This window comes from Dermacentor variabilis, chromosome 3 (genome assembly GCF_050947875.1).
Source record: "Dermacentor variabilis isolate Ectoservices chromosome 3, ASM5094787v1, whole genome shotgun sequence".
NCBI classification, from domain to species: domain Eukaryota; kingdom Metazoa; phylum Arthropoda; class Arachnida; order Ixodida; family Ixodidae; genus Dermacentor; species Dermacentor variabilis.
Genome location: NC_134570.1, coordinates 128216788 through 128238989, shown reverse-complemented (window position 1 = coordinate 128238989; position 22202 = coordinate 128216788). Strand labels below are relative to the sequence as shown.

General features: G+C 46.4%; 1 protein-coding gene across 4 annotated transcripts in view; it reads left to right on the top strand.

The window, feature by feature from the left end:
- Positions 1 to 2711: 2711 nt before the first annotated feature.
- The window catches only part of LOC142576274 (monocarboxylate transporter 12-like), a 43551-nt gene continuing 24060 nt past the window's right edge, over positions 2712 to 22202 (top strand). Inside the window, exon 1 of one of the 4 annotated variants that reach the window (XM_075686321.1) lies at positions 2712 to 2823. In XM_075686321.1, the coding sequence (XP_075542436.1) occupies positions 2792 to 2823 (32 nt within the window). In that variant the 5' untranslated portion in view covers positions 2712 to 2791. The other 3 variants (XM_075686320.1, XM_075686323.1, XM_075686322.1) reach the window with 3 other exon arrangements.

Here is a 22202-nt window from a genome sequence, read left to right as displayed (position 1 = left end):
AAGCCATGTCCACCAGGCCAACACGGTGCATTCATGTTGTGACTGGGACATGTTTTCACTGGTGTGTGTAGAACACACCAAGGCTGCTGCCACCTATTAATGGCCACCACAAGTCGAAACGTTCCTCGTTTTCCGGGCCGAACGGCATATCACGTGACTTGGAAACACCGCAACATGTCATGCACTGCTAGTGGCGGCGTCTAGTTGTGCGCGATGAGCGCGCGAGCTAGATTCCGAGGTATTTCTCAGACCAGAATCCTGGCTGTCCTGTAGCTCGTATTTAGCCTGAAGTGCCTTGTAAGTCCGGCAACTTTCCTTTCGCCAACACGACCATTGTCCATGCAACATATACCCACTATCGCCCGATTATGACAAAAAACCATGGATGGCGACGAACCTTCCATTTTTCCACGACTTAATTGCGTCTTGACACTGCTCTCAAAGCAGACAACCGCTAGCGTTCGCTGACAATGCGGGATAAGTATGACTAATACTTTTCGGTTGTGTCGTCCATTCACCTCGACCGTCTTGTGGATCTTCTTTCGCAGCTGGGAGGCTATTCTGGGCACAGGCAGATATTGTAATGTTAGATTCTGGCATTCTGATGTTTTCAGGCAAACAGAGAGGCTATAGAGGCCCAGTGAGCCGATAATAACGGACATGATTGCAAATATGACAATATGCTTGAGTTTGAAAATGCTGGTTATGACATTCCCATACTGGATACATAATTATTAAATCCAATCTTTCTGATCCTGCTAAGCGAAATGAAAGGCAAGGTTTCGAAGGACTAAGTGTTTCTAAGTGTTTCTAAGTGTTTCTCAGGTTCAACTCTACGTCTTGTGCTTGACCCTTTCTTAGGTAGTTCGGGTCCTTCAAAAATATTGTTCTCGAAAGTGGCTGCAAATTATGTTAAATTAGCGTATTTACATTTGTCGGGCACTGCGTCAGGTGGAACAGTTCACACGGTAATCACTTTTGACGCCGACGTCGACCTCAGGACACTACGAAGCGGTGCTCAGTGTTGCACCCGCTTCTGTTTGTCATTACGTACGGTGCAGGACAGATGTCGAGTTGCCCGCTTCGTTCGCTGGGCCGCAATGCCGTTTAATCTTCATCTTTTCTTGTTACAGAAAAACAGGCTGTTTCGACAGCCTGCGTTGTTCTCTAGAAAGAAACCTTTCATGCACTCCTCAAACGTAAGTAAATTTTCTAGCGAACTGCCGCAAAGTATTTGGTGCTTTCAATAGTCTTCTCCCACGAATTTGTATATAACTATATAATTACGATTACCTTTCATAACGTGTACTAACTGCCGCTTCCACGTGTGCACCCCTCTATGCATGCAGTCGAGTCAGAGTCACCATCTTTGTCGCAAAAATAGCGCTTTCGCCTTGCCAGTATAAAAGTGACACTTTAAGACAGCAAATACGCTCTGCGAACAAACACAGTGCGTTAAATATTTCACCGACGATTACGATACTCCCTACTGCGAAATTTGAGCGTAGCCCTAAACGTGTTTTCTTTTCGCGATATATAGGCTGGCGCGAACAATCCATCTCATGCGATCGCGAGAGGCAGCGCGTGGGTGTCACGTGGGCGCGACTCACAGAAGCCGCCGCGGACTGACTCGCGCTCAAGCAGCGCTTTGTTTTCATACGAAACGCGCTACTCGGGCGCCAGCTCGTAGCCATCGCCAGCGCACAGTCAGTCCTGTGCGGCACTACGCTTTTCTTCTCCCGTTTTCGGCATAACCTCCTCCTCCACTTTCCTCCTCATGATTCCGCTATGCCCACCTCCTCCGCTTTCCTCCTCACGCTCTTTTCGCTATCACCGTATTTCTTCTCCCGCTGCGCTCCATGTTCGCTTTTATCATTCGCTGCGCTCGTTCGCTCGGTTACGAGGCATGCCGCCGATGGTCACCGCAGGAACGGGCGCTTCAAAGCTGCGCTTCAAAAATCCTGTTTATTGCAATGTCAGCGCGTAAATTTTTGTTACACGGCCCGAATTGAGCCCTACAACTACCTTCGTAAGCTCTCCTGGAGCGAATGGAAATGAACAATCAGAAATGCTTTATGTGCGCTTGTAAAGAGCTTTTTTTTTTGTCTTATGGAAGGGAAAAAAATATTGCTGGGATCAGTGATGTCAGAAGGCATGCTAAACCGGCCTCAAAACTGTAAGTTTTCACCTATTTTAAAGCAGGCTTCGAAGACTGTTTGGGGAGACATAGATCCCGGCCATGTGCCGAGCATTCTCATCCATTCGTAAGGTCTGAAGTGTCAACCGGTAAGTCAAAAGCTGAACGAAGGCATAAACAAGGAACACAAGTTAACATAAGGAATTATTCTGGAAGACGCTACATCAAGGCACTTAGAAGCCTTATTAATGCATGCATGCAGAAGTAGTTTAATGCCGGATAAGGTACTTCGCAAGAGCAGCCCCCCTCCCCCCCGTCGGGGAAGTATAGCAAATAAAGTGCAGCTAGGAGCGTTTTTATCTGTATAACGTATCTCCCTTTTCTTGTTCTGTCCTCTAAAAAACTAAAATATAATACTTGAACTGTCATAATATACTGCTATGTATGTTCTCTGCCACATGCGAAGTTGAAACGCAACAGGTTTTCTAAAAAAATAGCTTCGACACCAGGTTGCCTCGGTATAAAACGTGGAGGTGGAATAACTGTATTGCGCAAAAAGAGTACAGTAAAGCTTTTCCGTAGTAGCCTCTCGTACATGTACTTGCAAATAAGCTCTACCGCCTTACTATTGTAGTTTCTTTCTGTGGAAACAAGATGGGCATGCTTCGAACCATTCCAATCAAACAGTTAGGTACCGTAGAGAGAATATGTAAACTTTGCGCCGAGAAATGGGCATTTCAAGTTTCCAGAAACAATATTTCCCATACTTTTAGCATATGAATGCTTTTACACTGCTACGTGTGTGTGCAGGCAGAGGCAAGAAATTCAGGCAGGAACTTCCTACTGGAAAATTGTTATATCCTGCTTGGAAATATTTGGAATCATTACTGGTGAAGCTTATACTCTACTCTTGAAACGAAAGGCTGCCGTATTTTACGAGATAAGCAACTTCAAATAATACCACGCACGCTATGGAAATCTCTCCAGTAAACTCACTTTTACCACAAGTCTTGTGTTTGGTCGGCGAAAGAAGTATTTTACTGACTTTTTTCCTCATAGCTTGGCCATCGATATGCTCACCTACGTTGTAACATGTCCTCTTCAGAAGCTGTGCTGTTGTTGTAGACGCAGTTCTCTCATTTCTTGGGGAGTGAAGGCACCATCACTCTACGGAAAAATTATTCTTCGCGTCCAGCTTTGTAAAGTCCCGGTCAGAAGAAGCAGAAGATCAGGTGTAAATGGTGAACAGTTTGTCAGTCTCGGATCCTGTATTTTACATTTGGCACAGCCCGACAGGATGTGGAGAGAAGTACGAGTTGCTACTACTACAGCGGTATAACCGTATATCACGTCATATCACGCCGAAGATGAAGAACAAGTCGAGGTCCAGGAGAGAGCGACACCACCGAGCCTGCTCCAGTTCATGGCAAATAAAGCTAAAGTCACCGAGGCGGATCTCATCAGGTGAGGTATGTGGAAGATCAATATCAAAATATCCGACTATGAAAAGCACTTCAGACAGTTATCAAATAGCGAACTCTTTCGAAATGACAATAGCCAGGACATTGCTGTGCTTATGGAGCCGATGTTGGCAAGCCGAAGGGGGCTTCAATGGCTTGCTGTGTTAACAGAAACTCTACGTACTAACATTGGCCTCAAAGCTGAATTAGTGAAACCTGACATGTTCGATGACGTCGGCAGCCACTTGGATGAAGTTCTCTAATACGCTTGTGAAAAGATTTGCTGGGTGACGTCACAGGATGAAGTGCAAAAGATGAGGTTGTTTCTTGTACACAATGCCAAACAACGGTATGAGCTCCGCGTTAAAGACCGTCAGGATAACGCCTGGGATCACTGGAGAACACGTTTTAAATCAGCTTTTGACCAAAACCCGGTCGAACGATGGGACTAAGCTATATTTTTCAGACAACGCTCAAGTTCACCAATTCGCTCTTTCTACGAGAGTCAATTAGTGAATTAGGCTGTTACTGTTTGCAGATTCTACTTTACCTGAGTCGTTCATTGTGCCGTTAGTAATTCAAGCTGTGACAAAAGAATGCCAAAGACAAGTGCAAATAAGCTCGCCCAAGACAAATAAAGACCCACTGGGGTGCCTTAAGGCCGTGTGCCATGAAGCCCCTGGGCCCGATAAACAGCATATTTGGACCCATTCTGGCAGAGTTCATCCGGAAAATACCGCGACAGCGATGGCAGCATCCACCCGTAGCCCAGCTTTTGACTATTGCCTTAGCAGCACAGACGTCAAGGAGACAAAATAGGAAAAAACGTGGGTGCACAGTCCCACACTTGTAACCAGAACGAGGCTGTCTACTTGATTCGAGCAAACGTTTTCCAAACTGCACTGCCTATTAACGGAAAAGAAGTGCTCTAGGTGACACAGGAACTTCAGTGAGTCTGATTAATCAAACCATGGTGAACGCAGATGAAATGCGAAGAGGTAAAGTGGTATGATGGCTAATCTCCAGGAATGCATACCTGGAAGAAAGTCAATATATACTCGAGAATACTTGACAGTAGAAGCGCTGGTTATGTGTGATGCCGCATTCTCGTTTCTGCTATCGAGCCCCGACATGAAGAAGCTTAGAATGAACATTCCTTGGAAAGATGAAGTGAACCTAAGCTCCCTTGTTTCAAGTGTCCACACAGCGACACAGATGAGGAATGCCAAATGCGCTAATCATACATGGGCACTTTTTTCCTGCACTAATATGCCTCGATATATATCCACCTGCAGCTTCTGTACCTGAAGTACCTCTTGAACTTCGTGACACGACTATTGTACGGAAGACATCCTACAAGATTTCTAATGAAAATAAAACATGGCTGAAACAAGAGCTGCAACAAATGCTGAGCGCTGGGATAATAAGGCCAACAACATCACGTTTTGCATGTATCTCCCATAAATATTGCCCTAAAGAAGATGGTTCACTGCAACTGTGTACTGATTATCGGCAAATCAACACCCAAATAGACATGTATCCATTCTCTATGCCTTTGATTGACGACATCATTAACGATACTGGAGGGTGCCAATGGTTCTCACGAATCGACTTGTGCAAAGGTTACTGGCAAGTGCCCCTCCAGAAAACAAAAAACAAAGTACTTGGCATTTATAATGCCATTTCAAATATTGAAATACAAACGTTTGCCATTCCGTTAGAAGTACTTGGGTGCTCGGTTTCAGCTCATGATGAAATGTGCACTTACTGATTTCATAGGAGATTTTTGCAATGTTTATATCGATGACATTATCAGTTACTTTCGTACCGAGGAAGAGCACTTTTGCCAGGTCTCTCATGTACTAGAAGCCTTGAGCAAATCACACTTAAACAAGAAGAAAAGTTAATTTTTTCAGAGAAGGGGGGTGTCCCTTGGCAGAGTCATGGACGGCTTCACGAAGGCGACAATGGAACAGCCCGTTCAAAGAATCAAGGAACTGCGTAAGCCCTACGATCTTCACTCACTGAGTGCGTTCTCAGGACTGGCAGGACCTTTTAGGGCGTTCATTAAAGACTGCGGCGATATCCATGTGTCTTAGAAGGCTCACTCGAATTGAAGTTCCATTTGTGTGGAGCGACGAGTGCGCCAATGCATATAAATAACTGGGGCGCGAAGCATCTTTAGAGCCAATTCTGATATTACCCGATTTCACCACACCTTTCGAGCTCTGCATTGACGCGTCCAATTATGGCACGCGAGCAGTGTCATACCAAAGGGATTGAAACCAAGACCAAAGCCACCCGTTAAATGTCATCGGCTATTACTCCTAAACCTTTCAAAAGCGGAAGTAAATTGCGTGAGCGCGGGGAAGGAGGCCGTAGCAGTAGTGCTGGCGTTACGATATTTTATGGAGTTGTTTAGAGGGCCATCAGTTCAAGCTTTTCACGGACAGTCAGGCTTTGGCGTACCTGCTCAGCCTTACTCAACCGAAGGGAAGACTGACAAGATGAATGACAAGAGTGAACTGCTGAATTAGCGAAATTCAGCAGTTCACTTTTGATCTTCGCCGTATACCTGGTGAGAGCTACCTGACGCAGACGCGTTATCAAGATTCCACATGCCGCCAATAAACAAGTATCAAGGGGCACACGTCGCAAGCGTATGGGAAGACACTGAAGGGCTAAAATAATCGACGGAAAGTTTGTTGTCCCTCAAAGCTGCATATCTACAATATTGCGGCGCTATCACGGCGGTTCACACTCAGGAGGGAATGATGGCTTTTGGCGTACCTACTGGAAGATTCAAAAACGTTTTACGTGGAATAACATGAAAGCCGATGGAGAGGAGTACGTCAAGGCTTCTCATCAATTTCAGTCTATCAAAGCCAAGTTCCGCCCAGAAGAAAATCAGAGGGTCCTTCCTGTGTATTCATATGTCCCGTTCGAAGTCGTTCATCTCGATTTCGCTGAAATCAAAAAGAAAGGGGAGGGGTGCGCCAGATTCAGTCTTTTATAGTGGCCGCGGACTAGTGCACACAAATGGCGGCAGGCAAACCCGGAAGAGAAGATGCAAACAGTGTGATTGCAATGATGGAAAGAAAGACATTCAGAAACATCAAGGTGACTGTCTCTGATAATGGACCTGCATTCCACAGCGAGATGCTCCGTCGGTGGGCAGCAGAAAAGAGTATCGCTTTGCGATTTTCAGCACCATATCACCCGGAAGGAAATGCCCTAGCGGAAGGCCTAATACGTTACTAGACGACTTTCATTTCTGTATGCTCAGAATTTCGTGAAGGATAGAAGTGTACTCTTGAAGCAGCGGTTGGGCATCATGATCAATCTCACAGAGCTGGACTTCGCTGTAGCCCTCAGTTTGCTGCCTTTCAGAAGACGATGTGTTTACCAGCAGATTACGAACCTGGCATAGTAGGAAAGAGCTATATGCAAAAAAGTAAGAAGTAGTCAGAGGGCTACAGTAGCTATAAACGTACAATGAAGAAATACTACGACTCGCGCCATGCAACTCACATGCCCGACATACAACCTCGAGACATGGTGCTGGTATGAAAAGGTCTCCGTGGTTCGAAAATGCTTTCACGGGCCCTTATATTGTTCTCAAGACCGTGAAGCAGCAAGGTATATTGAAGTCGGTGCACTTTGAAGGACCAGCAGGAAAAACAGAAGTTACAACTGTCCATCCTTATTGCCGTCCTTCCGCGGAAGGATGTCGATAAAAGACCCGGATGATGCATTGTCCCGATCAGAAGAAGATGCAATGTAAGCAGTAAACAATTTGTCAGTCTCGGATTGCGCCAGGTGTGCAATTCGCCACCCGGCGCGCAACCCGACCACTTACAAGCTCCTCCAAGGTCTAGAACCAGACCAACGGACGTCGGAAATCCCTCCACTGTGGGGTGGCCACTCTAGGCTTTACGGCCTCATCCAGGGGCTCGGAGCACTTCCGCCTCGCCGCGTGAGCAGCCATGGGAGTCGCCGCCATGACCTGTGTGTCCACGCCGTAAGCTGCCGTCACCCTTCATGCACTCACCAACCCGCCAGCCGCTACGCCAGCCTCCAGCGGGCCTATGATAAGTGAGGATCCTGCACAATGCATGGGTGTTCACGACGACTCAATCCCCTGGACAATTATGCCCTTGGTGCCTCGCAAATTCGACGCCGCAAGAATTATGGTTAAAATAACAGATGACTTCGGCCTGTCATCAATCACCTCCGCTGACTTCAGTCTCCAGCTCCGCCGAACAGCACAAAGAACAAGGCTTGAGACGCAGATACATAATGTTCCAGCGCCTTAAAATATTGTCGCGGTGGACACGTAACAGGAATCCGTAGCGAGAATCGAGGCTCCTGAGCGTCGACAACGTACCTGTCCATGCAAGGCAAATGCACAGCGTGCGTGCCTAAGAATCCAACGTTTCCCGAAACGTGCGGGTTGTGCTGCACGGCGTCCCGCTGTCACTCGCAAGGAACGTCATCCGCGAGGAACTCGTGGTTGAACGACGCTTCACTCTTTCATTTCGCCAGTTTGGCCAGACCCATACTCTCCCAATCATTGTCGACGGGCCGCAGGTCCCGCGACATACTATAATTGCTTCTGCCATTTATAGACTATAGCCGCAAAGAAGAAAGAGCGTGCAGTGCAGGGACTGTTTCAGCCCGAATCATAGGACAACACTGCCTTGCATTCTTGCTGCACTTCGTGCGATCAACGTCTGCCACCAGTAACCTACCTGTCCAGTACGCCCCATGAGGGTTATGAAAAGTGTAGGCACTGCGGAGAAGCACACCCGACAACTGACCCAACGTGCCCGGAATGACAGGCGGTGGAAGAAGCGGCGCGGCGTCGCAGGCGTCCTAAACCACAATCACCACCAGATCAAAAGCCGGCAAAGCATTTTTCTTTGAGAAATTTGTTGGCCCTTCCAATACGCAGTCGGTTCACATCACTCTCTTCACCGCACGCGTGTCGCAGTCGCGACCGTTGCAGGCACACTGCCAGCTGTATCCGACAGCCGAATCCGAACAAAGCACAGCACAAACCCAAGATCAACTTTCCTGCACCCAATGACAGCATAAAACAATAACTGCCCACACAAGTACCACCAGCTTCCAGCAGCAGCGCTTCAACCCAACACCTTCAATTTTCCTTGTTACGGACTGAATAAACACCACTGCGACCTCAAGCGACACTACCACTACCCAGTCGGGATCGGACTACTGTCACAGATATTTCCACTGAAACTCCCACTGACCCGACTGCCCTGCCGACCTCTGTTTTGCACATTGTCATCGAGTCAGGGGAACTTGAAACCAGAATTCGCTTCATAGTCTAACAGTGGATCATGCATTAGCCGGCACGATTAGCGAGAAAAGCCACCAGGCAATAAGTTCGACCCTTGCGCCCTCAATTAACTCTTGCAGCCCTCAACCAACTCTCAGCTCGTTTTCACTCTACTGACGAGATCGCAACCCCACTTAAGTGGCCAACTGCACCCACCTATAACCAATATCGTGGCAACTAAAAGCGCCAAGCGTTGTACGCCAACTCTTTCTCCCACCATTGTTATATATGCCAGTGGAACTGTTGTGGTTTATGCCACAAAAACATTTACTGCAGTGCATGAACTTCAGAACTATGATTCCAGACATAATAGCTCTGCAAAGAACCGGTGGTGTCTTCGCCTTGCGCGGTGACAACCATTTTGTCGCAACCAGTGTAACGCGGTAACAACTTGATGCTTCAGATTACTTCGCTCCTATACTACGAAGGTCACCTACCATCCAAGTCGATACATCGCACACAAACATACCGACTAGTGAGCACGTAGCTGGCCACACGGATCTTGGAGTTCATACGTTAGAACTGCTCAGCAATAGTTGGATTTCAGATCATAAAGTTTGGACCATGCCATATTTTTCTCCTTTTTGCTAACACTCAGCAGCCGACCGCTCTCTAATCGTACTGGGCGAATTCAATAGTTCCCATACGACGTAGTGAGCTTCACGCGGCATGAGTATGGCTACTATTTCAACAGCTCGTCGGCCAATCTAAGCACTGTCAGACGCTAGAAAGGTACCAGTTGCAACGAAGCGTCACCACTGCTGAGTTTCTCCGTAAAGTAAAAGACGCCTTCTATCCGGATTTCCACCACCACTCACTTGTTCCATCAACTGCCCAAACAAATCAAGACGATGGAACCAGCTCCCACTTCACATTGTCCAAATTTCACTTTGCGCTTCTACCACTTCGCCGCAACACCTCACCTGGCCCTGATGGCATTGCATATGCGATTATTCGAAACCTCCCCGACAATCACCAGGAGCAACTCCTCCGCATCAACAGCGCCTGGCAAACGGGAAGCATTCCTGTATCGTAGAAAGAGGCTCTCGTCACCTTTTTGCCAAAAGCAGGTATCGCCTCGTGTGGCATCTCACCGCCCATAACAAGTGTAGTGCATGTCCCCTGGACTTGTTCCCGGGACGCCGACTTGAACACGAACTGGTCAGATCGGTAGCACTTTTATAACTTTATATGGCTGTCATCTTGAATATTTTTTATTAAACGTACAGGGATTCTGAAGTCCTATAAAACAAGCCAAAATTATCAGCCTGGCCGTTCTAAATATAGTGACATTCCATGTTTGCAAGAAACAAATTTTTTCACCATTAGACATGTTCTTGCTTTCAAACGCACTTTTTACCTAGATTGTTTTTTCTTCTTTCGCGAGATCGCGCTCTAGTGGAGACGGTATTATTATTTTCAACACATCTTTCTTGCAAGATTACTGTTACTTGCAAGATTATTTTATGACGGGACAGGGCGGATATTGTGCATCTATGTACCCGCGCAGGCCACTAAGTCCAATTATATTTTCGTGACCTGGACGTGTATTTACGGGACGGTCGTTATGCGGTCTTTGATGGAAATAATATTTAAGCTTTAAACACGCTAGCAGATGCGCAATGCCCGGACTGGAGTTACCCGGATTGGAATGCACAGGAGCTGCCTCGCCTCGCCAACACTTTTTGTTCCTGGATACATACCGACTTTTTCTTGGTTTTTCAACTGTCTGAACATGGCGACGCTGCGCGTCGTCAAGCAGGTTAGACCGTGCTTATGTGCCAAGCAATTTAGCTCAATATATCTCATAATCTGATGTGCTAACATTACCCTCATATCCTGTTTATATTTCTGATCACAAACCAGTTATGCTGGAAGTTTGTTTCCCTGCTTCCCCATCAGTAAAACCTTGGCGCCTCGTCGTCCGCGTTCTACATTACGCGCGCTCGTGCTCTTGTTTGTCAAGACTCTCGCGCGCCTCTTTTTCTAGATCGGACACAGTCTCATGGGACGCACTGACGTTGCAGTGGCGTCTGCATTGTTCAGTTGAAGGACGTCTACTCAGGTGACGTATGTCAGAAGAACTGACGGATACTGCCGCGAAGCTCCGCATTGCCTTCGGGTCAGTCGACTGACTCCGCTGATGCGGTCATGGCAGCGTGAGCTACGGAGGCGTTTCCAACGCCTCATCGCAGCATCGTCTTTGTCAGCTGCTGCTTGGCAATCCAGATGTAATCAGTCTACACATCCTTAACTTCTGCGTTTTGAAAGAAGCTCGCTTTTTAGACAGCCGAATACATTCGGTTGTGCGACCTCAAGAGCATTTCCTGTTTTGTCGCCTCCCGCGCGTGATTACTCGCTCTTTGTATCGCATTTTGAAAACATGGCGCATATGACTATGCAAATCTGCTAACGTAGAAAGGATTAGTGGGCTGCCTCAGCTAGCGCTATACGTCGCTGACCGATAGCTGAAGAAGTGAAGGCAGCATTATCTTCCATGAATCGTGGCTTGGCGCCAGGGCCGGACGGGTTACCCGGTGAGTTTTATCTAATATTCTGAGAAGATAATGGTGCCACTTTTGTGCCTGTTATAAGGCGCTGCGTTGAGAACTTTGAACTCCCGGCTAGTGTTCGCGACAGTCGTATTGTGCTGATACCTATGCGCGATCTATCATCAGTTCGTTCAGAGGAGTGGAAGCCAATTACGCTTCTCAAAATTCACTAAAAACCTTCACGGCTGTTGTGACCTGGAGCTTGGGAAGCCTGGTGCCTTAGATAACAGGATGTTATCAGGCATGCTTGGTCCCTGGCAGAGAGATACGTAGTCTGTGCATCGTTACGCGTGGTATAAGGACGTACACACTGACCAGGTCAGCATGCGGTTTCTTAGTTTCACTAGATCAAAATAAGGCACTTGATCGCCTTGAAAATAACTACATTTTAATGTACTGACGTCGCTTGGCTATTCGTCAAATTTTGTTGACCATAATAGGACTGCCTATACGAATATCTGAATTGCATTGTTTCTTGATGGTCATGAAGGCGTACCATTTCCCGTTACTCGTGGTGTTCGTCAAGGGTGCCCTCTATCCCCAATACTCGTTATGCTCAGCCTTGGCTCATTTCTGCGCTCGGTACTAAGATACCCTTACTAGTACAGTCTCCCATTGCCTGGTCGCGGTGTTGTGAAGGCGACAGCTTTTGCCGACATCAAATGGTATCTCAGGAATGAACATAGCTTATGACGTAGAGTAAGGAAATATTTCAGGTACTGCACTAAATTTTCTAAATGTCGCTATGTGTTCATTAGTCCACCACAGACACGCCTAAGTCCCTTTCTCCGTCTTGAAAAGAGCGATTCTATGAGTACATTAGGCCTTCATAACACCTATGATGGCATATCAGACTTTGTGTGGCTCTCAATTCTTGAAGATGTATAGTAAGATATTCAGGATGATCAAGGGTATGATTTGTCCGTATTATAAAAAAGTACTTAGCACAGTCTGTATTTTGCGGCCGCATGTGGTACATTTGTCACGTTGTACAGCCATCATTACGGGTTACTAGATCCTTGCGGTTCCTTCTTGGTTGGCAGTACAGAACTGGTCTGTCGCGTGGCGCTTGGGCAACCACGCTCTCGCGGTGGTTTCGCGTTCCCATCCGTGTCTTTCCGCTGCCAGCTGCTTCCTCTACAATTTCTGCTCCGCTTGTTACAGTGTGATCAGTGTCCCGCGGGCGAACACGCCTGCTATTTTCATGGCACAAAAATTCGTTGCATTTTACCGGGCGTACACTTAAGTGGCGGACAACAAGTGTTAAACGCACCTGCGTTTTATTCTACGGCCGAGGCGTTTTTTTTCGCTGCGTACAACAGGTACGTCCTGATCACCGTGGTCCTGATGTAGACGCCCTTAAAAACCGTGTTGTGGATGCAATGTCCGCCCCCCTTACTACCTCCTCTAATTCCCCCAACGCGTAGCGCACGCTGCAATAATGTGTCATGGCGTGCGATAACGGCGTCATTCCTGCCTGGCCACCTATGCGACTTCATGTGGAGTCTAGGGTGGCAAGTGCTCCCAACGTGCGACAGACTACAGCGGTGGTGCATAGTCCCATCTTCGCTGTGTCCCGATTGCCCTCTTCAAGAATCCAACAAATATGCGCTGCTGCAATGCGTCGTTGCGAAGGTATTTTGCAGGGCATTGCATGCTGGTTTCCGTAGGATAGGAGTTAACCGCTTTATTGCAACTGGTCACTGCTAACGTGGCCGCTTCGCGCTACTTTTCGTTGTTGCAGCAGCTATTGCGTCAGTCTATTGCGTAATTGGTGCGTGGCAGTTGCCGCGGGACATGGTCGCCGCACTCTGTTTGCACTTCTGGAAAAGCTCTATTCTGAGCTGCTGTCGTTTCTCTCAGAGGAGTTTTTCTTTGGGGAACAGGAGTACCGTCGACAGCGGTCATGCCGTTTCCTGTCGGTGGCTGATGAACGCCTATGGCTAAATTTTCGACCAGCCTGGTTCTTGTAGACAGGCCATCAAAGTATTCGTTGAATGTGTATAGAATGTAGGTGACCGTGATTTCTGTGCGTGCGTGCTCTCGTATAAATGCTTACTTTTCATATACACATCACATAGTATCACTATAAAGTTATGTAAAGTGCCTCTGGCACATCATCATTGTATATAACCATTATGTACGCTCTGCATATTGAATATCATTTTGTATAATGTGAACATTAGTTTAAATGTAACTTCGCGTTTCCGTGGATCTATCCTTATATGTTAGTGAGTGAGGACTTCGTCGCTTCTTTGAAAACGCGCCTTGTGTACAATGCTTCGTACTTTGTATATGTTATCGTCCTGCTGGAATTGTGCCATGATTGTGACTCCGTATTCGTATTGTCTCTTGCTGAAAAAAATGATTTTTTTCTAAACATGCGGACATTTTCGGTGACTGGCAACGCCAACGACTCTGTAACAAACTTTCTGCGACATAGGGTCCATAACGCTGTCGCGTTAAAAATGCAAGGGCTCATACCCCGGCAAGGCAGCTGCTACAAGCACTCAGCAAAGTAGAACGAACAGTACATGCGTTCATTGAAATCACTGATACAACACACGGAAAATCATACGGTTCAATAAAAAACAAGCTCAAAATAACTACCCGAACCATCAATAAAGCATTGCATACCACCCTAAGCAATCGTAGTCACAGCTTTGCAACAGCTTCACAGGACATCCACTTTCGCAGGGCAGGAATGGCGAGTCAGTTTTTGTTTTAATAGCATGAACAAAAAGCACCAATTCTGCTGTCTACATGCCGTGAACACTGCAGCCTAGTTAAGGTATTGATTCTGCAAACACCTTTACAGCAGCGATGCAAGGCCGGTAAGCTCCTGAATCCAAACGACAAAGCTTGCCTTCACAACGCGATTGTGCCGGTTGGTTTCCTGCCGTCGCGGTGTCTTCCTTTCGACCATTTCACGTACACGTAATCCACAGTCGAGTATACTACGCAGACTTTAGCAGATTCGCAGAAACGGGATTACAGTAAAAAGCTAGATAACACAAGCACCGGGAGCGTGCACCAAAATAGCAACGAGAAAAAAGAAGCGGCACAACAAAATCCAATCCACAGAACCATTAACAAGCCACCGAATTTTATTCGCAGCCCCCTTATGCTCGCATTTAAATGCATAAAACAGAGCAGCCATGCCACATTTCCGCCTAGGTCGTATTCTAAAGAACGCTATGGATGCACGCTTAGTGTATGTTGTGTGGGCAGGAGCATTGTTGAGGTGCACGAGCTAGTTTCCTGGTTGGGTCGTTTTGTTTTACCTGCATCGCGCAAACCCTTGTCTACCTCAAGGGGAAAGGGTTGTGGCGCGTCTGATGGTGTGGTGCAAATTTAGCTAGAACAAGCCCTTAGATGTAAAAAGAAGTTGCGACGATTGAATAAAATAGGGTAGATAAACGTTGTTCTTTCACATACGCCATCGCAAAACCGACGCAGTGTTAAGAGTAGCTCAGAGCAAAGCAATGCACGGAACAGACCAAACTTTACATACAGACGCTGCTTGGCCAACTAATGGAAATGATAGTTTATAACGCCCACTTATGGCACTCGTCCATATTAATTCAACGTCGGTCTCTATAAACCTAAATTCTTGTTTATTTTGTGGCCTCCGTCGCGATACACAAGTTTATTCCAAGTAAAATTTGTCAGTATTATCTTACTGTCCGCTGCAACATACTGAAGTTTTATCGATGCTATTTTGAGCGATGCTAGTGATCTATCGAAGTACAAAAAAGTTGCCACTTCTTACCTAATTGTATGAAAAATTTAATGTTGCACTTCTTTTCGCCGCGACCTCCATTGAAGATGTCAAATAACCAACAACAGTTGTGCCGTTTCCTCTCGCGTTTGTCGGAACGTAGCAGCAGTGGAGTTCACTATACGAGATTTCCGGCAATAAATTGGATCCGAACACTTCATAAACACTGGTTCGTTTTGTAACCGCCTGCATAACCTAGTGCCACAGGTGACTGACTGTCTGCTGAGTTGAATTCTCGACAGAACACTACCACAACTCCTATGAAATCGACAACACCATAAACATATCCATAGTAAAGCTACGAAGTGTCACATAAAACATGCGATGGCCCACATTTCCTCCTGATACGAACAGCAGGCACGCGTTTTGGTTTCCTTAACGCAATGTAGCGTGCAAGCAATAGTAAAATCTCGCGTTCTCGGCGGACGCTAGCTTCCACTGAAGCGCATGTGGAGTACATTCATATTATTGGATTAAGCTTAAGATTACAGGGCAGTGGTTACTTGCTAAGGATATTTATTAACGCCTCACTCTTAGTAAGGTAGAAAAGCTGATGAACCAATCGATAGGTCTATAGAGGAATAAGAATTGTGCCACATACCACACGAGTATGTAAGACTCGGGAAGCTGATAAATGGGGTTACAAAACTCCATTTTTGGAGAAATGGTGGTTCCGGGGTATATAAAGGGAACACACAGTTAGCAATTTACTGAAAAGAATTGTCCCAAATGGCACTGCCTCAGGGGCATCTGAAGGGCCACATGTTGGCAAGCTGCAGACGTGTCAGCAACTATTGTTACACCACCGCACTACGCAACAGCGTCGTCTCGGTATTTACGGAAAATGACGTAATGCCGTAGAAAGTATGGGTAGATTTTGGATGGTGTCTCTTGAAGACACAGCAACTTTGGATCATGCTTGTGTACGAGTTCTGTAATGCCGTCAATGTTATGAAGAAGTACTCTAACATTCTATTGTAGTATTTGTGTCTCCGGGATGTCAAGTGTCTGTACTGCATGTTTAAGAAACGAAGATTAGCTCACAACGGCGATATATGCGACGCTCCGTGACACGATATATATATATATATATATATATATATATATATATATATATATATATATATATATATATATATATATATATATATATATATTTTGGAGTGGTTCAGAGAATCCGGCCATCCCTTAGGCGCTGAGGACGCCACTTTGCTCGAAATTTTGTCCATCGCCTGTTCTGTGGCGCTGGCCGTTCTTGCGAGTTGCTTGTTTGAATTGACGCAGATGTCTCAGGGGACGAAGCCCTGGAGGCCATCAGCCCTGACGTCGATGACCCCTTCCCGGACGGCGGCACAGCGCTGACTACAGCGTTTGGGCCCAAGCTCACTACGGTTGGGCCGGACATCTGCCGGAAGCCGTTGTCACGCTGCCTTCTGTCGCGCCACTTCAGCAAAGCTGTTCATTCGCAGCAAAACACCCACTTCCATGCTTCCTTGAATAATAGATTCTCTTTTACTTTGTCACCATTTCTTTCTCTCTTTTCCAGGATGAGCAGGACCGCGAGTGTGTGGCGTGCTCCCCGTCACAGTTTACGGAGTGTAGAGTGCATTTGTAGGATTCTACTGGGTGTCCGTGTGCACTGCATTTAGCACAGGACATTCGGTCTCCGCAGTTCTGGCAACTGTGGCTGACGTTTTCGCATTTGAAGCAGCGGGGAGCGTTATGGATGTGTGGCTTTACATTTACATAGATTTTAATGTGACCTGCCTCGATGGTTTCTGGCAGCTCATGGGATTCGAATGTGAGAATTAGGTGCTTAGTGTCGATTTATTTCCCATCACGCCTCATTTTGATTCGTTTTACATTGGTAAAATTTTGTTCTTTCCATTCTTCCAAAAGTTCAGCCCCACTCAGCTCCATCAAACCATCATCGGAAACAACACCACAGTTGCTGTTCATGGTGCCGTGGGATCACTGAGACGTATGGCCCCGAAATACGCTTGGTTACGTAGTTTTTCGTAATGCTTTTTGTTGTGAAGTTCCAAGTCGAGGTTGCCCCTTGCCAGTGTCGCGGCCTTATAGCTTGGACCAATAGTTTCCATTCGACGTTTAGAAGCGAGGGAAGGTGACATCATTCTCGTTGTCCTTCCTGGTTTCTCAGAGTGATTTACATGATAGCGAGGGACGTTCTCATTGTTTCGACCAAAACCAGGAATTTTCCCGTTGGAAACATTTACACAGCTGTCCAGGGACTATAATCAGCTACGGTCGCGTTTGTTTTCGAGGGGGAACATTTGTCGCGACGAGCACTACGCCGCTCGTCACTGACTCGGCTGGAAAAGGCAGACGGTTGAACTAAAGCGAAGCGTGACAAAGAAAAAAAATAGACGAGGCAAAAAAAGCCGACACAGCTTCAGTTTCCTCACCGCAGCCGTCGCAATGAGTACGAAGCGTCCCACACAGCATGCTGCGAGGCCGCTATGAGTGAGGAAAAGGTAACCAGATGCACCTGCGACAAACACGTGGAGGTTCTTGGATTTTGTAGAACCTGAGTTGTTCCCCTCGTGTTGGGCTGGCAGTTTGTGCCGAAGACAGAAGCCACCATTACTAATGGAAACCAGTGGTAAATTGTGAGTAATTTCACATTAGCTATGTTACTCGCCTTAAACGTTCTGCTCAAAACATAAGCCAGTGTGCGTGGAATTATGCTTTGTATGGAGAATCTGAATATACATGTATTTACATGTGAAAGAAAAGCAAACTCATGTAATTGTGAAATGAATATAGCCATGCGGATGATCTGCAAGCGAAATACCTACGAAGCTTTCAGTCACATTTAAAACATTTTTCGAGCTTGTGTGCTTTATAGGAGGACTCGGATCGTGCTTCCTGCATCAATTGTAGAAGTGTGAAACTATAACTGGGTAGAATTGTATGCACTCTCATTACCTACCTAAACACATTTTACCTTCCAAACTGCGTTTACGATTACCATAGTCCTTCGTATGGGATATCTCCTTTTGCTATTATTCGCTCTTGTGTAGAACAAGTGTTTAAAGTCTTCAGAATGAATGCGCGAAAGTTCTCGCGTTTTACATATGTCGGTGTGAAATAGGAAAAAAGTGCAGGAGCGCACTTTCATGATGCAACCTTAGCGACCAATTATCACTGCCAACACAGCTTCCAGCACTAAAGGTCGGCAACTGTAGCTAGAGACTGTTCGCACTGCACGCCAGTGAAGCAATCGCTGTCGATATTGCTAATCGAAACTGTTACACTGAACAGGGAACGAAATGGTGTCTGATGGTTATTATGCGGTGATTGCGTGGTTGCAAATGTACTTCTACTGCGCTCACAGTTCGTCATAAGTAAGCAGACCGGTTTCAAAAACAAAATAAGTAAGTAAAACAGGCAGTTCACGCAGTTTTGTTCGGGGAAACCCAACGTGGACTTACCGCTGTCTGTTGTAACAATTGCATTTTTAATTTTGAGTAACCTGCCGCTGACTATTCAGTATGTCGTGGGCCTGGTCGGATTCATATAGTTTTGCTCGTGTGCATTGACTCGTCGACTCAGCCGAACGCGTGGCTAAGCCATAATGACTCATGTTCGTTCATTGAATAATTATTTGCCAAAGTATAACTCTTCCTGAAACGGGCTTCTAGCTCCAGCTCATGGAGTGAGAAGAAGTCACGGACTCGCAATGGCAATTATAAAGACTGGTGCAGTCTATATGGCCGTTCCGGTTTGACAAGTTGTAGAACGGACCTGGCACGTCTCTGTTGCTTTCGTCATTTACAAATTTAGTTTAGAGCGTCTTCAGAATGTCTATAGGCTGGCCGATAACTTTCTATAGTTAAGCACGTTTCATTGTGCCTATACCACTGTGCAACCATTAGGAAATTCGTTCTCTTTGCTGTATTGTGGTCTGTCGACCTCAAAAATAATTATTGGGAAAGAGCGCACTTTGTTCGGTGAACTGAACTGTGAGGATATATCCATCTCAAGATACATACCACTTGAAAACAACGCAAAAAAAAACAATAGGAAGATCAGACATGTTATGTTGAATGAAGGTTCTTATTTAGTTAAGGGATCACTCTTTATAAAGAAGGTTGATTATTCAGACTTGTATGACTCACCATCGTATCTGTGAGTGTACCCCTCATTTCAAAGAAACAGAAGTAGTAGTGCCTACAAGGAGCTAATTGTCAGAGAAGTCATGGAAGCAGTTTTCATAGAAAGTAAAGGCAGCATGTGCACAAGCCAGCTGTCCGTATCACTAAGAGGGATATATATTTACAACCGGTAGAGTTCTGCATTATATACGCATGCTGCTATCCGAGACCGGTGAGACCATTACTTAAATCTACTGACTTTGCTGTGGCATCAGACTATTCGCGAATGTAACGCTATCAATGACTAATAGATTGGGTATTTTTTTTTTGCTTGTGAGTGTGTTCGTGTGTGCGGGCATGCGCGCGAGTGAATTATTGGTTGTGAGTTCAGCGTACACGTCCTGGCCTTGCTTTGTGTTTGTCGTCTTCTTGCGGCGTGCTCCCAAACATTTAAACGTACAAATTATTTCAGTTTTCTCTATCTCTTTACCGCATAATTACATGCCCTCTATAATGAAAACCCACAGAATTCATAAAAAATACGCACGTAGGCTTTATGTGAACTCTAAATTCGATTTTTCGCTCTGTGATGCATTTACTAGAACAAACGTTTAACAAATGCTCCTGGAGTATGTCATAAGAGGTCGGCAGTATGTGACGTCACCATTTAGTGCCTAAAATAATGTCAAGCTTAGTTGTCACTGTTGACAATCGCGTGTCAGTCCTTCGTAATAGTATTCCATATACTTTTTGTGACGCTGCGCACCTAAAATCCTCTTTTGGCTGTTTTTCTGCTAACCTATACAGCGAAATGTTGTGCAGCGGTTGCGACTATGCGGCTTTAAACTGTTGCAGCATGGTGTACAATTTTACCTCCTTATAGTTGCGCGATGACCCCACTGGTTTTTGACAGAAACAGCGCCGCATTTTCTGTAGCTGATTCGCTTTTGCGACACGGTAACATATGTAAGATGAAACGAAAAGGAAAAGATGCTAAACCAGTGGATGTAGAAGCAGTAGTTCTCGCTGAACGCAAGCCGCTTGCTGAATTTATGGCTTGTTGACCGCCATAACGCATAGCTTGTCTTCCTCGCGTCATTTCAAGTTAAACAGGAACCGCATGGCGCGTTTTTCGCTAGCGAAAAGGCGACACTTCACCAACGCACGCGCCACCGCTGATGTATCGGCACCCGTGTGAGCACGGCGGGCGCGTCAGCCGCGCCTCGTTTTCCGGGTGTTCCGCTCAGTTGCCCCGCCAAGACGCGCGGAAGTCGACAACATCTAGTGGCGCTAAATGAACGAATGCGTGACGTAAGCGTGACGTGACCTCGCGCTGCAGTGTCATTGCTGTACGCGGGTGTGGCAACTCCATGCGACGCGTTCTTTTCACGCGGCTGCGTGATTTTCCTTGAAGCGTTCGTCGAAACGACGCCCGGGCCGAGTCATCGCACCATAAATGTTTACATGTTGCGCGCGCGTTTTTTAATGCGAAAGCATTTTATTCCCCATTACGCAAAAATCTAGCTACGCCGTCGGCAGCGTGAGGGAGAGATAGTACTAAAAGGGCCGGCGGCCCAAGAGTATAAACACGTCGAAAACTCTCGAATTGACGTGGAATTTCTCCAGGAGGATCCTGTAAACAAAGTAGGTTAGCGGCTTTGAAAACGTAAGTCCGTGCATGACAATTCGAGTCTGAGCACGCTTCCCCGACGGCACGCCGGTTCCATGGTTCTGGTTGATTAAAAGTATGCCTAGCGCGCGCGTCATTGCACACGTCATGTCGCAGCCATCTGCAACAGTAGCGCCTGCGAAGACTAGTGCGTTCATCACTGGGCACGTCACGGCGCAGCCAATAGGGAGGAGGTGGCGCCACGTCATGAGTGAATAAAATGGGCAATTTCATGACGTTCCGGGGTCTGCAAACGGCATAAGGCTTCCGCATTCCGACACGTAAGCGGTCTTAAGTGTCTCTGCCGGCAGACACTGCCAGATCCGGAGTGGAAGCTTACCAATATCATCGAAAAGAAATGTGTACGATCAATTCATTCTATCGGTGCTAACATATGGAGCAGAAAGTTGAAGGTTGTCAAAGAGGCTCGAGAACATTTTAAAGAGTATCTGAAACGGTTCGGACAAATTTTGTAGATGCGTTGGGTACAGATAAAGTTAATCGTTCGCACCACAATTTCTGTGAAGCGTCTCATATTAAGAGTGCTACGGACGATTACAAGACACCCTCCTCCATACGCATGCATTTTCTCCTCAACTTGTTCGCCGAGTGATCGGGCCTAAACTTCACCTTCGCTAGCTCTCTTTCCTGATGGCAGCTCTTGTCGCCTACTTCTGGTTGTCTAAGAGAGAGCGCGCGAAGCCTCTCCAACCTGTCTGCCAACTGCTTGGCAGTTGACCCCAAGTGAGAGCCATCGAAGCAGCGTGCGTTGCGAGCATTCTGTCGCAGAGCCGAACATGCCTGGTACACTGGTAACCACAGGTGAGCTGGGCGTTTCGACGGATGAGTGGAGGCATAAACTGAAGCTGATGAAGAAACTTTAGCGCAGACGTACGTTAGTGGCCTGATCGGTCGGCACGGTCCAGCCACCTGGTGGCAAAGCTTAACCAGCCAAACAAAGAGCTAATATTACTCTAACCAAGTGCAATACGTTTTAAACATTTTCAAAGGCAACGTATAAACGATTACGCTCCTGCGAAAACTTTTCACCTACAGTAAAGAATAATACACTTCGTTATTGCTACTGTGTTTGGTTGAGGGCTGTGCCACCAGACTGCTACGC